Source organism: Nycticebus coucang, chromosome 4 (assembly GCF_027406575.1).
Source record: "Nycticebus coucang isolate mNycCou1 chromosome 4, mNycCou1.pri, whole genome shotgun sequence".
NCBI classification, from domain to species: Eukaryota; Metazoa; Chordata; class Mammalia; order Primates; family Lorisidae; genus Nycticebus; species Nycticebus coucang.
In genome coordinates this window covers 108,175,393-108,192,518 of record NC_069783.1, presented here as the reverse complement: position 1 = coordinate 108,192,518, position 17,126 = coordinate 108,175,393, and the positions used below count along the sequence as shown (strand labels likewise).

The 17,126-nt window shown below is 48.4% G+C and overlaps 1 protein-coding gene across 1 annotated transcript in view; it reads left to right on the top strand.

The window, feature by feature from the left end:
* The window catches only part of TMEM132C (transmembrane protein 132C), a 350,061-nt gene extending 333,225 nt beyond the window's left edge, over positions 1–16,836 (top strand). Inside the window, exons 6-9 of the mRNA XM_053589952.1 lie at positions 4,366–4,571; positions 6,127–6,400; positions 7,595–7,786; positions 14,365–16,836. Of these exons, the coding sequence (XP_053445927.1) occupies positions 4,366–4,571; positions 6,127–6,400; positions 7,595–7,786; positions 14,365–15,504 (1,812 nt within the window). The 3' untranslated portion in view covers positions 15,505–16,836. The remainder of the gene's footprint in view (positions 1–4,365; positions 4,572–6,126; positions 6,401–7,594; positions 7,787–14,364) is intronic.
* Positions 16,837–17,126: the final 290 nt, after the last annotated feature.

Genomic DNA, 17,126 nt, shown 5'->3' with positions numbered 1-17,126 from the left:
CCGCCTGGGCTGCACTCCTCCGAAGGCTCTGGGAGAGGGTCTTTCCTGCCTCTTCCTGCTCCTGATGAGCCCCAATCCTTGGTGTCCCTTGGCTTGGAGATGCATTGCTCCAAGCTCTGTCCCCATCTCCATACCACCCCCTCTGCCTGAGTGTCTGTGTCTCTTCTCTCCTTCTACGGACACCGTTAGATTTAGGGCACTCCCTAAGTCAGTATGATCTCATCCTGATCCTTAACTAATTAAACCTGCAAAGATCCCATCTGCACATAAGGTCGCAGTCTGAGGTTCGGAGCGGACATGAATTTTAGAGGCTGCTTTTTCACCTTCCCAGCTCCCTCTAGGCCTGGCATGCTTTGCCATCTCCTGTTGGTTCCCCTTAACCCTACCCAACCCTTCGTTCTATTCTCCCCAAGTTCCAGATCTGTGCACACCATCTGCTCCCTGCCTGGACTTGGAGGGAGACAGCTTATCCACGTGGACCCATGTGGGATGAGCCAAGTGAACCAGGCCAGGAAAGCTTGAGAAGAAGATTCGATGGCCACTGGCCCCTGGCCATGGCTGTGTCACAGTTACTGGCCAGCAGCCTTCTTGCCCCCGCCCACCTGCCCACAGGAATTAGAATAACCCAAAGAGCCACATGCAGGAATGACAACCCCAGCCAAGGCCATAATCCCAGGATAAACACCACATGTCAAACAGGGCGGGCAAACTCTAAACTGTCACAGACAGAAAAGCAGCCGCCTCAGTGAGCCTCAATTTTCTCATCTGCAGAATAGGATCAGATTCATGTTGGTGTGCACAGGCTGGGAAAGATTGGATATGGAAATGATGAAGAAGCACTTTGCAAACCAAAAACAAGGGCTGGTTAGTGTGTAAAAGCATTCATTTGCATGAGCAGAGCAGGTGCATGAGAAATGTAAATTTGATTTTTCTGTATCTGAACTTAATTCAGGAGTTTCTTTTGTGAACATGTTGAGTTAGAGATGCTAATTAGAGATCCAAGTGGAGATGTCCAATAAGCAATTGTATATCCAGAGATAGGATTGGGGGAGTTGTTAACTTGGAGAAGGCATTTTAAAGCATCATAACTAAACAATCACAATCACCAGAGGGATGTATAAGGTGGAAGGAGCAGGTCTCAAAGTGTGGTCCCCAGGCAACTGCAGCATCACATGGGAACTGGGTATAAGGCCAGTGTTGGGCCGCCATAGCAGACCTGCAGATAGAAGGCTGCGTCCACCAGCCTCTCTGCTGCTTAACCAGAGGAGGCTTCGGGCAAAGGTCCCATCAGGCATCAGTGGTCCACAAGCAGGTGCTTTTCCCTTGGAGAGTGGCCCCCAGCCTCTCCCCTAGGAGGCAGTGATGTCACAAGGAGGTTACCACCTAAGTGACAACACAATATGACAACTGACCACACAAGGCTCAACAAAGATCCATGTGCCCTCCCCAAACCCCTCCAAGTCTCTCCAGGCAAATACCAATTGCTGGTTCATGACCACTATATGTTCAGTCCACCATAGTTCAAATGTCATAGCAAGCAGAGTCCAGCAGACAGTTTTCTCAATGGGCAGAGCACCCATAAGTGGAAGATGACAGAGATTCCACGAAACAAAAGCCAAGGGACTCAAAAGATTCCTGTGGGGGTTTTGGTTCCTTTTTGTAGATAAGCCAGATCATTTTGTGATACTATGATTTTCACTGCTAGCCACTTAGGAGATGATTAATGCATCCTGAGATGTCCCCAGACGTTTATAACTCCTCCAGGAATAGCAGTGACGATGGCTCTATCATGCACGGCAACTTCATACCCTTGGCCTTGCTCTTAATTATTTATATATTCTGGGACAGCCAGGTTTCCTCCCACAAGAGTTCTGAAAGGTAAATGAGAAAAGTCAATGGTCTGTAAATTACAACATTGATTAAAGAAGTGATTACCGATAGAACTCTTGCTTGGCTATTATGCTAATACCTGCCCAGTCCTGGGACAGTGTTTTCATGCTAATGACAAGTCTGGGACAGCAACTAAAATTGGTTTCTGTCCTTAATCAGCATGTAAACATTTTTAAACCACTCTTGACCACAAATGAGACGATCCATCCCTGTGGTGCCCTCCCAACTTCTAACTGCCATGGTCCCTCACAGATGGAGGACATTCTCCCAGCTGGGCCCTCACCAACTGCCCCTCCAAATGAAGTGTGAGTCAAAGATGAAAATTGGGCCCAGACCAGCCATCCACAGTTCCTGGAAGCTGGGGAAAGAGAAGGTGGTCAGGTCACAGGAGTTCATTGCTCAGCACTCAAGGTTATTTGGTTGGGTACACAGAGCCGCAGAGGGGGTGATCCAGGCAGAAGACAGACTTGCACATCAGCTGTTCTAGCTCAGGATGGTGCGTGCTATGTGGGGAGGCCCTAAGGGACAGTGTTAACTCTGAAATGTTCCTCTAAACTCTATGTATGTGGCATTTCTCCACCAAGAATTAGCTTTGTGTGTATTCTCAAAGGGCTCAATGACCCCAGAAAGATTAGGAAACATAACCCAAGAGCTTTCTAGAAGCTTTTGATCTTGTGTTTCTGCTGTTGGGGGCTCTGTCTCATCTCAGTTCCTGGCTGCATTGTCCACCATCCTCAAAATCTTTGATGATTATTCCCATGGATGGAAGACCTTGTTTATCCATCCACCCATCCTTCTGTCATCAATCTGTCCATCCCTCTATCTATCCACCCATCCATCAACCCATTTATCCATCCATCCGTCTGTCCATCCATCTGTTCATCTGTTTATCCACCTGTCCATCTCTCCATCTATTTGTCCATCCAGTCATCTGTCCATCTCTCTATCCATCTACCGATCTATCTACCCATTCATCCACCCATCATTCATTCCACCATTTTTCATTCATCCATCTTTCCATCCCTCTCTTCATCTGTTTATCCATCTACCCATCTGTCCGTCCATCTATCTAATATCCACTTTGCTGAGCTTCTGCTGCATGAGCAGCTAGTGTAAGGAACCAAGAGAGCAAAGATGAGTAAGACAATTTGTCTATGCAAGATGGATCATATTGCCACCTATAACTCAGCTTGGTTTCTATTTTCAGTTTTCAACTCACAAAGGTAGCAGAAACAGAATCCTAGTCTAATTACCAGGAGACTTAACTACTGTCAATGCTCTGGGGAGGGGTTTCTGGTCTTCTAGTCTTCTGGAAGCTCCTTTATCAGTCAGTCCACAGGGTTCACCTCCATGGTGGCCTTATTGCTGTCTACTTAGGCCTTTTCTGACTGCTTGAGATCACAGGCATCTTTCTATTTCCTTGCTCACTGGGAATGTCCCTGGGGCTATAAAAAGACTTGTCTTTGAATGAACGGCTTTGGAACACAAAAGCCAGATATTTGCAGACTTGTGTTTTTATTTTCTTTGTATGTTTATTTTTCTTTCTTCTCCTTTTCATTCCTTTGTGAGACAACTGTCTGCTAGAAAGAAGGAAAGGGAGGAGTGCAGGGCAGGGGACGTGGGCTGGTGGTCATTAGTGTCAACCTGCCATTTGCATGATGAACAGGGATCATGATGTCCCAGGGATCATGATGTCCCAGGGACCCTTGAGCTGGGCTGAGCCAAGCACATTGGGAGGGTGCTCCCAGGCAAAAGGAGCTGCACTGCCAAGCCTGCATGTCCTGGAGAATCGTCAGGACTGTGTGTGAGTGACGGAAGCAAGCCCAGGCTCAGCGAGAGCCCTGCTGAAGGGAAAGGCGCTACAGGCCCCCATGTCCTTGTAGGCAGCTGAGGTGGGGCTGGGTGGAGCTGACTGTCTGCACACATATTAGTCTGGGGCACAGACACTTTGTGCTCATATCACACATGCACACACACTCACACACACACACACAGCCCACCCAGATTTCAGCCATAGCTGCAGTTTTGTGCAAGTTCAAGCTCACTTTTTAATTGCAGTTTCACCTGAAGCTATTTTCTGCTTCCTTGTTCCACATGGAGGAAGCCATCAACCTGTAGAAAATAGGAGTGAGTGGACAATATCCTGCTTCTTATCCCTCAGTGGACAATTCTGGACACTTCATGAGGTCTTAGAGAAGCTGAGCCTGATGGCTCCATGTAGTTGCCACAAAAATGTACCTTCCTATTGGCTTTTCATCTTTCTCTGTCTCCCTCAGTCTGCCCCTTCACCCCTGCTGCCTGGGCTCACCTCCCAATTGCATTAACTGCACTGACTCCTTTCCTCAGGCTCTGCATTGGGAGGAACCTGAATTAAGCATATGAGCTTTGCCAGAGAATAAGACAATCAGTGAAGAATGGTTTCCAGGGCCCCCTGAACTTCTCCTTCATTTATCCTCTCTTCCTCTGTCTTTGCAGGTGTCTGACCGCTGTGACTACGTCTTTGTCAATGGCAAAGAGATAAAAGGCAAGATGGACGCAGTGGTGAACTTCACATACCAGTACCTGAGTGCCCCCCTGCACATCACCGTGTGGGTGCCGCGGCTGCCCCTGCAGATCGAGGTCTCTGACACAGAGCTAAGCCAGATTAAGGGATGGAGGGTCCCCATTGTGGCCAGTAAGAGGTGAGCCCGGGTTGGAGAAACGTCCTAGAGCCATGATAACAACAGCTTTATTTACTGACCTTAACGCTAAAGGACCTGGTGTGTAGTAGGTGCTGGTATTACCCCGACTATTACATCTCCCTAAATCCTGGCAACAACCTTCTGAGGAGGGCAAGGCTCCAAGATGACCCAGCCATGCCTGAAAGCTGTTACACAGCAGGTCCATGTTAAACCCAGGGTGTCTGCGCCCTACTCCTGGGCTCATATTAGACCATTTCTTGAAAGTAAATTTCCCAAAATGATGCAATGGAGATAATAAAACTTTTTAGCTTCTCCATCACCAGGGAATTTGAGGTTTGGTTTATTTACTCTAAGTAAAGCATCAAAGTTCTCTCCTTAGGAATATCAATAAGCTTGAAATGCTCTGTGCAGATCAGATAATTGGATAAAATTTAATTGCATTTATACTGGGCCATGGGATTACTGTTTGCAAAAAAGCATCTCATTTATTCTCTGTGACTCTGGACTGTTTGTCATATGTAGGAGTTTGGGGTCTTGTTTTCTCAGCTCTGTGGCCCCCACATCAACATATTTGAGCTAAGTGAGGGCCTAGCTTTCTGCCTGGAATTCTTTATCCCAAACCATCAGGGCAGTTTTCTTAATAGTGCCCCAGGTACCAGGGCCTTTCTGTTAAGGAACAACAGAAGAGTTAGAGAGTTCTTAGGAGATATGCCAAATTCATTTCTACAAGGAGCACTTGAAGGAATTTGGCCTGATTGGAGGAAGACAGCCCAGAGTCTGCCCAGTCCTTCAAGTCACTTAGTTGTCACAAGTGGCCAAGATAATGGGTTTGTTTATTCCACATTCCTGAGGAAGCACAACTGAGATTCACTGCACCCCAAGGTCAATAGAGTCACCACGTACAGTTAACCAGGTTGTGCATTGTACAACCAATCCAAGCTCTGCCACTTGCTAGCTTTATGAGTGTGGGCAAGTGACCCACTCTCTGCACCTTAGTTTTCTCATCTGGACATGAGAACAATTATGAGTTTGCCTCATAGTGTTATGAGATGTTAAAAGAGTTCACACACGAGAGATCAGAGTGGGACTCAGTACATCACAAGAATGTAACAAATACATTTCTGTCTAGTAGAACTTTCACTTTTTTTAATAATCCAGTAGAACTTTCTAAGGGGGTAGAATGTTCCAGGGTCACACTTTCCCATTTGGTGACAAGTCCACTAGCACATATAGCTATGGTGCACTTGGTTAGGATTAAGAGATGTTGAATTTTTTTAACTTATTTAATTTTTATTTATTTAAATTAAAATGTAAGTAGCCACATGTAGCTAAGGATGACTTATAAGGCAGTGCAGGCTTAGTAAATATTAGTTCCTATTTGTAAATAAATGTGCTTGAGAAAGAGATGCCTGTAACTTGGTGTTGCCCGGTGAGGTTGGGTGCTCAGGGTGTGGTCCTAGGGCTCCCATCCAGAATACTGTCTCCGTGAGGGGGTCTGGAGGACTTCTCAGGCTCTCGGCCCTACCTCTGAGAGCTCCTTCTCCTTTCCCACAAGACCCACTCGAGAGAGCGAGGATGAGGATGAGGAGGACCGGCGTGGCCGGGGCTGCGCCCTCCAGTACCAGCACGCCACCGTGCGGGTCCTCACCCAGTTTGTGTCTGAGGGGGCCAGCCCATGGGGCCAGCTAAGCCACTTGCTGAGCCCTGACTGGCAGTTCGACATCACACACCTGGTTGCAGACTTCATGAAGCTGGAGGAACCACATGTGGCCACACTCCAGGGCAGCAGGGTCCTGGCTGGGCGTGAGGTCGGGATGACGACCATTCAGGTAGGGAGCAGGAGCTCAGCGTTTCCATGTCCCCAGCACGGAGCATGCCATGTGGTGTTGAGGCATGCTTTCCACGCAAAGTGGAAAGTTCACTGTGGCCAATTATTTATCCCCATGGTGGCTCCAGACAGCTTCATGGGGACACAGGAGGGTGAGCCTGGACCAGCTCTTAGAGTTCCAGTCTCCTTCCAAACAGAACTGAGAAGGCGTCTGCACACCCTCAGCACCACCTGCCACCTGCTCCCCCGTGGCAGCCTCCATCCCCACCGTGCTCCGATGCTGCCCCTCCTCCCTCCATCCTCCTGCTCAGCCCCCACTGCCCAGGCTTACTCCTCCCACCTGCGCGTCCTTAGCCATAACCTTTCTCTCCTGTCTGCGCTGCTCCCTCCAGCGCTGCATGGACTCTTCCGCTCATCCCTCCCTCTCTCAGTCACCTTCTCATCCTACCATTTCTTTATCCAACAAACTGTCTTCAAAGCGCTACTCCTCTTTTGCCTCGGGAAATACATAGAATGGTAGGATTTCTGGACAAGTGATGGGTGGGGCATGCCTGGCCCTTTCCTCAGCCCTTCAAGTCCCACCCGACTGGCTCCACCTTTGCGGAATGCATTGTGAATCCTTATACCCCATGAGGAAATGATTGGTACAATTCCATGATTTTACCTGGACATCTCAACTCCAATATGTGACTAATGAGATGAGACAAAAAGTGATGTTTCCGCAAAGGATGTGTTGTGGTGGCGATGTGAGGAAGGGACTCTTTCTAAATCGTTTCTCTCCAGTTCATTCCATAGCCCACTTAGAATTAGATTCAAACTGCACGAAGTCAGCTTGCATGCAATTCTTCATGAGTCTGGTCAGTGGGATCACCATGTACAGTTCACCAGGCTGTGCCTTGTACAAGGGTACCTCATCTAAATGGGGAGAGTCATTCTCTTTTTTAAAAAAGAATGGATTTTAATATGTATTTCAATTTTCCAATATATAGGATTAATGTGTCTTGGGGAGGGGATGACTTTGATTCTCACACAGGCATGGTACGTAGCAGTGTGTAGGGTGAAGTGGGTGTGTGACTCCTTCTCCCAGTATTCGGGGACTCAGGCCTGTTTGGGATAGAAAAAATATTTCTGGGAAAGGGTATAACATCTGGAGACACATGTAATGGATTTTCCCTGTGTCTTGCCAATCCCACAGGTATTGTCCCCACTGTCTGACTCCATTCTGGCAGAGAAGACGGTGACTGTGCTAGATGACAAAGTGTCAGTGACAGACTTGGCCATCCAGCTCGTAGCTGGGCTGTCTGTTACCCTCCACCCCAATGCAGAAAACAGCAAGGTCATTACAGTCGTGGCCACAGCTGAGGAGCTGCTGCGGTCCCCCAAACAGGTAAGGGGGAAAGCACACCTATCATACACACATGTTCCAGGGTTTAGGGTGGGCTATTCCAGAATTCTGCTGACCCTGAGGAGACCATGGCTACTTGACTTTTTCCAGATTGTCCTGGAGATAGGGCCAAGAGGGAGCAGAGTCAGCCTCTCTCCATGAGGCAGCAGAAGAGGAGGGAGGAAGAAGGAAGAGGGGGCAGTTTGGCAGAAACAAGTTCCACGATGGAGGCTGTCCTTGCAGGCAAACATGCTCATCGTACCCACATAGCTTTTGGATCACACAGACCAAGGGTGAGCTCATTTGCCAGCCTCCTTCCCAAGGCCCTTGGCTGCCATTCTTATACCCCCTATATGCTTCCTTCCTCTCAAGAGCAGAGTGAGCTTTTAAAAGCATAAATCAGACCACGTTTCACTAACTTACAACACTCCAATGCCTTCCCCTTATGCTTAGAAAAAGACTATATTCTTTTGACATCACACAAAACTCCACATGATAGAGCCCCTGCCTGTTATCTCCCCCAACTCTCAGTCTCTGGACACATTTGAAGCACATACACCTTGATCTTCTTGAGGAGTTTTCCAATTGCTATTCCTTTTGCCTGGAGAGCATGGCTCTCGGCTCACCATTGAGCACAGCTTTTCTCATTTCCATACCCAGCTGTGATTATCACCTCATGCCCTTGTCTAAATTAGCCCCACTTCCTACCACTCATGTTTTGTTTCCCTCATAGTATTATTAATTATCTGAAATTATTTAGTTACAAACTTTCTTATCTGCTTCTCCACCATGAAATGCAAGCCCCTAGAAGACAAGCTCCTTGCTCATTGCTCTCCCCATCCCAGTGCCAGCACACAGTAAATGCTCAATAAACATTTTTTGGAGTGAGTGGATGACTCTCAGAGCTGGGCTAGATAGTAGGAAATTGAAAGGGGGAGGAAAAATAATCTACATTTTACAGCCTGGGCAGGCTCACCTGACCTTGACGACACTTGCACAGGTGTTTCTGCTTCTGTTCTTTATGAGAAGAGTACAGACTTGGGAGCCAGAACATCCAGATGGCACTGCAGCTCCATCCCTTGCCATCTTTGTAACCTCGGACAAAATACTGCACCTGTGGCTCAACACTTAAAGAGAGAACAGTAGCACCTACTTTGAAGAGTCCTTTTGAGAACTAACCTAGGACTAACAATGTCAAATGCTAAAATCAGTGGCTGGCACAGAGTGATACTATGCCACGTCATAAGGCATGGTTGTCCTTATTATTATCACCATTTTCATGGACTTTCAGAGGACCTGGGATACTAGCAGAAAGTCCTGGTTCAGAACACTCTGCTTCCAACCCAGTTTCCTCTGGTGACACTTTGCCAGAAGTGGGCAGTCTAGAGAGGTGGCTCACGTCAAATCCCTACCATGGATGAGGATGTGCTGGGAGAGCTGCTCTTCTGGGAAGGGGACAGGCAGAAGGGCCCAGGGGCACTAGCATTAGGGGCTAAAATCCCACGATTTGCACTAATGGGGCCATGATAGTGTTCTGCAGGAGGAGGTATGACCATGGGAAAGGAAGGCAGTGACAGCCAAGCGGGAAGCCCTGATGGCACAGGTGGCAGTTACATCCTCCTGGGAGGCTGGGAAATCTCCAGCCACAGGGCAGGGTTTCAGTGCACTCAAAGGACTACAGACTCAGATGCCTGCAGGGGCCACTGTTGTGAACAAGTGATGCAGGTGGTATGAAGTCCACATGGCTGCCTCGTCCCAGTAGCAGGGTCCGTGATGATCAGAGTGATAGCATGGAGTGCATGGAGGTGTAGCCATTCCCTACCGCTGTGTAACAACTGCCACAAAGCTAGCAGCTTAACACAACATCCACCTACCAGCTCACAGGATACCAAAGTGTTAGCTGGCTGGGTTCACATCAGGATGCTCTGGGGAAGAATCTGCTTCCACAGTTATGTACGTGTTACAGAATCTGGCTCTTTTCGGTTGTATGACTGAGGTCTCCAGGTCTTTGCTGTAGATTGTCTGGGAGTCTCTCTTAGCCCCGTAAGACCACCCACAGTCCTTCCCTCTCCCCACCCCATCCACAAGAGCTGCAGTGCCAGCAGTGCAGGGGGTCCTGCTCCTGCCCCCAGCTTCTCAACTTTTCCTTCTTCCATGAGCTGGTGAACTCTGTTTTTAAGGGTTCACGTGAGGTCTCTGGACCCACTCAGATAATCCAGGAAGATCTCACAGTAAGGTCACCTGCACCGTGTAACAGTGTCATGAGCGCTAGCATGCCCACCATACCGCATGTTCTGAGGTCTAGGGTGGGCTATTCCGGACATTCTGCCACCAACCATGAGGAGACTGTGGCTGCCTGACTTGTTCCACAGTGTCCTGGAGTCCATGCAGACCCCTGTGGGGCCCACTGCACTGGCTTCTCTTCTCTCTTGGGGGTGGGAAATTGGCCTGGTGTTTTCTAGTTTATAAAGAGGAAAGTGCAGAGGAGAAAGCTCAAACCATGAAGCCATTTGCTGAGAATGGGTAATTAATTAGGGTGGACGATTGGCATTGTGACCTCCCTGGCATGGGGCGAGGCCACCCGCACTCCCCACCGACGTTGCACATCTGTCTTCATCAGCTGACAGTAATTGGTGGACCCAACACTGACTCGGGGGGATTTATGGCCGTGGTTTATCTGATTTGCAGACATGACTCTTGAAAGGATAGAGTTCTAAATCACTCCTAGGCGTGTGTTATTTTAAGTCATTCAGAATTTCTCATCTTTGGGGAGATGTGTTGGCCTCTCCTGATAAAACACTAGGTCCCAACCTCTCTGTAATGAGCTAATGGAAGGACACGGTATCAATCCCACACCAAGGCTGACAGAGATGGGTTTTGGCAGCCCAGGGCGTTCTGAGGGTTTAACTCCAATTGCCTGCCATTTAGGAGGCTGTGTTATGTTAACTTCTTTCTCTGTCTAGAGTCTTGAAGAAAAATTAAATCAACACGAGAATTCAGCGTCAATGAACTTGCATACTGCTAACAGTGTTTTATCACAGACTATGGAGCGCAGAAGGCTGGCACCTTGTTTGTGATATTTTTCAACTTTGAAATACAAAATGTGAAATATGTCTGCACCCACAGATATGAGGGTAGTAGCACCTATGTTCCTCCATCCCTTGTCTGTTCTGAAGAAAGTGAATACCAGAAAATAAACAGAAGAGCCCTGTGGTATTCATGCATGAGGTTGAGGCATCAGAAAGGGGCTTATAGGACTGCACAACTCATCAGTCAATGTGGGTGGGGGACAGGGTGGGAACCGATATTACTGAGCCAATGTCATCTGTCTTAGGTTTGGGTCCCCAGAAGCTAAGCCTAAGGCTAGGATTCTAGTGCAAGTGCTTTATGGAGGTGATGAAAACAACCCCAACCCCACTGGAGGAGTCATCATGTGATACTTCCAACTTAGCCACCACTGAGGCCCGCTGGGGGCCGTCAGCCAGTCTGGAAAAGGCATAAAGAGTTCCCGTATTTGAAGGGCGAGGGAGTGAGGATGAGTGTAGCACCACCTGCCCATGGAGGGTATTAATTCCTTGGCACTTCTAGCTACAGGCAGGGCCACATGGGTTCCAGAAACCAGAGAAAGCAAAAAAAAAAGGCAAAGTTGACAGTTGAAAGTGCAGCTGCCAGAATAGAATGGGCAGTCACTGCAGCGAGTTCTGTGGCATCTACGTCTTAGGGTGTAGTTCCCTCCTCAGACCCAGCCAGGGTTAGTCTGGGCTCTCTCTCTCAGGTGAGAGTGACCCAAATCAAACTGGGAACCTAAGCAGACAGCAGAACTGATCAGTTTGTGTTCATGCATTTCTAACTTCAGGTACAGCTGGATCCAGATGCTCAAACAAGGTTCTCAGAAACCTCCCTTTTTGCTGCTAGGCATGGGGGCTCATACCTATAATCCCAGCACATTGAGAGCCTGAGGCCAGAGAATCCCGTGAGCTCAGGAGTTTGAGAAAACTTCCCTTTTTATTACTCACCTTTGTCTTCACTTGTAGAGTATGAAAAGCCTCTTGCTCCCAATATTGCTTACCTTCCGACTCCAGGCGTCCACTGTGAAGCTCCTCTCAGGCAACTGTGGGGATATCCTTTCCTTTACTTCTATTCACCTGCCTTTCATAGGTTCTAGCTCTTCATATTCCTGTGGTTATATGTTGGGTACATGAGTTGGCTTTGTCTCCCACTACACTAATTCTCGCTTCAACTGTGTTTCATCTGCTGTGTAAATCACCCATTGGGTAATTAATTTTTGTGGCCATGTTTTGTTCAATTCTAGAAATTTCGTGTGGTCTTTGCACATCTCCCTGTTCTCTCTCCTTTCACCTCTACTCTTTTCACATGGTTTCTACTCCTCCTAATCGCTGTTTAACTATTTCATTCCATGGTCTATTAGTTTGTGGTTTATTTCATTGTATAGTCTTTTTGGATTTTTCTATTATGTTGATATTTGCTGCTTATCTTCCTATGTAAATTTTTAATGACTCTGTCGGGGTGCCTTCCTACCTATGAATTGTGATCCTTTTTTCTTTTTATCTTGAGCCAGGAACTGCCCACTCCCAGGCACTTTTGTATTTGCATTTACATGGATCCAGTTTCATGTTAATTTTTTCCTTCTCTTTGCAATTCCTGCGCTATAGAAGTGGTCTAGTGTCAGCCCCTGCATTCGAGTGTGTGGTTTGGTTTCTAGTGAAAGCATTTTCCACCCAGTGCTCAGGGCACAAACAAGTTTCATCGCTGTGTCTCTGGCTCCCGCAGATGGGATTTTCTCCTTCCCCACAGGTGCTGCAGTGGCAGTATCAGAAGTGGGTGTGGCCAGACAAGTGAGCAGGAAGGCAGTGGGGATGAGGCCTGGCTTGGTATAAAAAAGGAAGAGAGGAAAGGAAATAGCTGTTTGATTTTTCTCAGCAGAGGTTGGGTGATCATGGTTTTTGTGGTGCTGATAATCAGACTCTGGAAAGGGCTGTTCCCAGGGTTCTCCAGCACAGTAGCTATAAACTGGGATCTGGAGCCACACTGCCCAGGTTCAAGCCTTGATTTTACTTCTTGCCAACCATGAGACCGTAGACACATTTCTTAACCTCTCTTTGAATAGGAAGTATAATCGTACCTGCCCTGTGAAAGAGGAGGAAATGCCGTATATAAATAACTGTGAGCATCACCTGACCCATAATAAATGCCCAGTGCATATTAGCTATCCATTTTGTTACTAGGGTTACACATTTCCCCCAGCTCTAGTCATTCAGGGAAGATTACTCTCCAGCTACGCTCAGGCCTCTGTCCTAGGTGCTGACGCCCCAGCTATATCCAAGGCTCTGTTCTAGGTCCTAGGTGCTGAAGACCTGGTCCCTTTAAGATTCTCTGCCCTTGGAGAGAACTTCTCATTCTGAGAAGCAAAACAGAAGTATTCATACCTAACTCTGTAGCAATGCCCTCCATGGTATTAGGCTTGCCATGGGCAGGCAAAGGAGAGGGGCCATCATAATTGCCCTGGAGAGGAGGTGGAGGCGGGGAGCTTGTGCTGATTGAGAACTTGCCAGGCACACAGGGATAGGGTAAAGACATTTCCAAGCCAATAGCTTTCTTTCTTTTTTTTTTTTTTTGGACTATTATTCAGCCTTTAAAAAGGAATGAAATCTTGACATCTGTAGCCCTAGATAAGCCTAGAAGACTGTGTGAAGTAAGCCAGGCACAGAAAGTCAATTTTTTGGCTGGTTCCCACCATGGGAAGTGCTGGACATGCTGCTCAGCCACTGACGGAAGTGTAAAGTCTTCTGAGTCATTTCCGCCCTGTCTCGCTGGCCCTAAGCTGCCTGCTTTCCTCTGATGGCAATTTCCATAGATGCTACCCATGCTGAGCAAAGGCAGCACAACTGACCAGGGCCACCAGGTAATGCCATTTGCTGGCACACAGCCCATCCCTGCCATCAGGGTGTGATAGTCAACAGAATGGCACAACAGGGTCAACTGTAATGGGGAAAATGCACTTGTTTTATTATTTCTCAGGAAAAGCCAAAGGTGCAGGAAGAAGAGGGAGCTTCCTCTCTAATGCCTAGGTCCTGACTGTGTTTTCCAGCATGTGTCCCTGATGCCACATTAGCTCTGTTGTCACAGACAGCACCTGCATCAATTCCTCGGGGTGGGGCACCAATCAGTGTCTGTGACAAGGCACCGAGTGCCTGCCCTGGAGGTCAGTCATTGCCTGTGATGGTGCCCAGACCAATAAAGTGGTTCAACTGACATCTCTGTTAGTAGAACCCACCAGAGCCGAACTGCAGGGGGTTCTTTTTGCTGTTGGTTGGTTGACTAGCTTGTCCCTCATAAGGACTATGCTGGTGCCATAAGCGTGTGTCTCTGTTTGCTCTCCTTTAAGGTGAGATGATTTCTCTGACCTTGCCATAAAACCTGCAGGTGTCCTCCCCAGCCCCACTGGCTGCTGGATCTGGCTGTGGTCTGCTTCTGTCTCCCAGGCAATCTCCTGGGAGGCGTCTCTAAAGAAAAGGCATGGGTGGCCCAGTCTGGTCTTCTAACTGCCTCTCTCCCTGCAGGAGGCCGTGGTCAGCACGTGGCTGCAGTTCAGCGATGGCTCGGTGACTCCCCTGGACATCTACGATAACAAGGACTTCTCCCTGGCAGCCACTTCCCAAGACGAGGCCATCGTGTCTGTGCCCCAGGCCCGCTCCCCCAGGTGGCCCGTCGTGGTGGCGGAAGGGGAAGGCCAGGGGCCATTGGTCCGAGTGGACATGACGATTGCAGAGGCCTGCCAGAAATCCAAACGCAAGAGTGTCCTGGCCGTGGGCATTGGCAACATCAGGGTCAAGTTTGGACAGAATGATGCTGACTCTGGCCCTGGGGGGGATTACGAGGAAGATGAGATCAAAAACCACGCCAGCGAGCGCCGGCAGAAGGGGCAGGATCACCAGCGCGCAGGCCAGGACGCGTCCTTCTACGGCAGCTCTTCCATGGGGCGCGAGGAGGGGGCTTTGCGAAGGGTCACCACCACAGCCAAGTCGCCCCTGGACAACAAAGTGGTGAAAAACAGCCGGGTGGACGGGGGCAGGCTGTCTGGAGAGGGGCAGCTGCAGAACATCCCCATTGACTTCACCAACTTCCCTGCCCACGTGGACCTCCCCAAGGCTGACACCGGGCTGGAGGAGAGCGACCTGGTGCAGACGCCACGGGGCCTGAGCGACCTGGAGATCGGCATGTACGCCCTCCTGGGGGTCTTCTGCCTGGCCATCCTCGTCTTCCTGATCAACTGTGCCACCTTCGCCCTCAAGTACAGGCACAAGCAAGTGCCCCTGGAAGGCCAGACTGCTGTGCCCCATTCTCACGACTGGGTGTGGCTGGGCAACGAGGCCGAGCTTCTGGAGAACGCCGGGGACACGCCACCTGCCCAGCACGAGCACACGACCGTCATCGACCGCGGCCTGGGCGCCTACGAGGACAGCAGCCAGCTGCTCCTTAACGGCAGCTCACAAAAGCACGTGCAGAGCCAGCTCCCCAGGGCGGCTGAGGCCGCGGGGAGGCAGGGCCGGGAACAGAAGCAGGAGCCCCTGCACTCACCCACCTCCAAGAGGAAGAAGGTGAAGTTCACCACCTTCACCACCATCCCCCCGGACGACGGCTGCCCCACCGTGAACTCCATCCTCGGCAGCAATGACGAGGACATTAAGTGGGTGTGCTGAGACGTGGGCGTGGGCCTGGGCGTCCCAGGGACTCGGGGCTTGTCTGGAGAGAGTCACAGTAGAGTGAAGGCCCTCGGCCGGGCACCTTCCTTCCATTCCACAGTAGGTTTCCACTCTGCAAATTAGCCTGGGTGGGGCAGAGGTTCTTGCTGGGTTGAGTAGGAAGGGCTGAACCTCTATGACAGTGGGAAGTTTTGAAGCCGGGAAGGGACATTTTTTTGTATCAAGGTTTTGTTGGGTTTTTTTTTAAGCAGTCCGTGGTGGCAGATTTTCGAAAGTCAGAGGAATAAACTCTGGGGCGCAGGGAGTGCAGGCCGAGATGCTGAACTGCACAAGGTGAAATTACTAGGGGAAGATTATTTTATGAGTCAAAATATAATACAGACAAGCTACCAAAAATAATTTGTTAAAAAATGAAAAAAAGACAAATAAAAAGAGATAGAAATAATAATCTGTTTATATTTCTAATAAAGGAGCAAAATATAAAAATAGGGCCTGCTGAGAGACATCATGCATTTAAGTTCAATATTTTCTTTTCCAAGGACAGCCTTTGACTGTCGGCAAGGGGCAGGGCAGGCATGCCTCTCAATACTGGTTGCCTCTTGGGATAGAACAAAGGATTTTAAATCTTTACTTTTTTTTCTTTTTTGTGTCCTAGACTTCCATTTCATTTATATTTAATGTTTATTTCTAAGGATCGAGGGGTATATTTTTCTTAAATGAAACATAAATTATATTACTATTTGTTAGATGGATTCTTAGAAACAATGTCAATTAACCCAGTCTTTAAGTAGCAACTTTAATGCTTTTCTATATCCTGCCAGCCTTGTCAGTACTCGCTGGGTTTTCACAGTCAGGAGGAGCTCTCACAGCCTCTTGTGGGAGGAGGGACCTTGAGCCCCCACCACCACCAGGTCTGGGACATTGCTAAAGGCTATACCAAAGGGACGTGGTCAGCAGAAGGAAGCCCAGCCTGGCCCACCTAACTGCCAAATGACTCCTTCCCTCCTGGCACTGGGGAAAGCTGGCTCAAATCCAAAAGAGAGACAGTGCTAAGAGTCAACCTGGTGGGATAGGTCTGTCAGAAGATCTATCCAATACTGGAAAAAAAAAAAAGAACAACAATTAAAAGCAAAACCTTATGAGTTTTTAAGTTGTTTTTCTTACTTTGTTGGGTGGGGTATACCAGCATAAACTCTAAAGATAAAAATCTATGTTAGATTGTCAATCAACTGTGTTTTTGAACAGCATAATTGTGTAGCAGCACATTGCAAACACACATTCATCCAAAGCAACATGTATGTGGCCCAGAAGACCACGACAGAGTGAAATAAACCCCTTTGTGCTTATCTGACTCTGGTTTCTGTGTGTGTTGTCCTCCACAGCTGCAGGAGGCAGGCACCTAACAGCTTTCACGCAGGGAAAAGCTTGCAAAGATGCCAGGAATGTTCATCATGTTTATTTGTTTAATTAATAAAAGTTGTAGCTAAGAAAGGATCTTTGAAGCCTTCTAACCTTGGTTAGACCTTTTAAAAATATATTTGTAGCACATATTACAGATAGAAGATATTTATTTGCACCTGTGATGCCGATTATCATTAGAAAGCTTTTCCTGGTGGGAC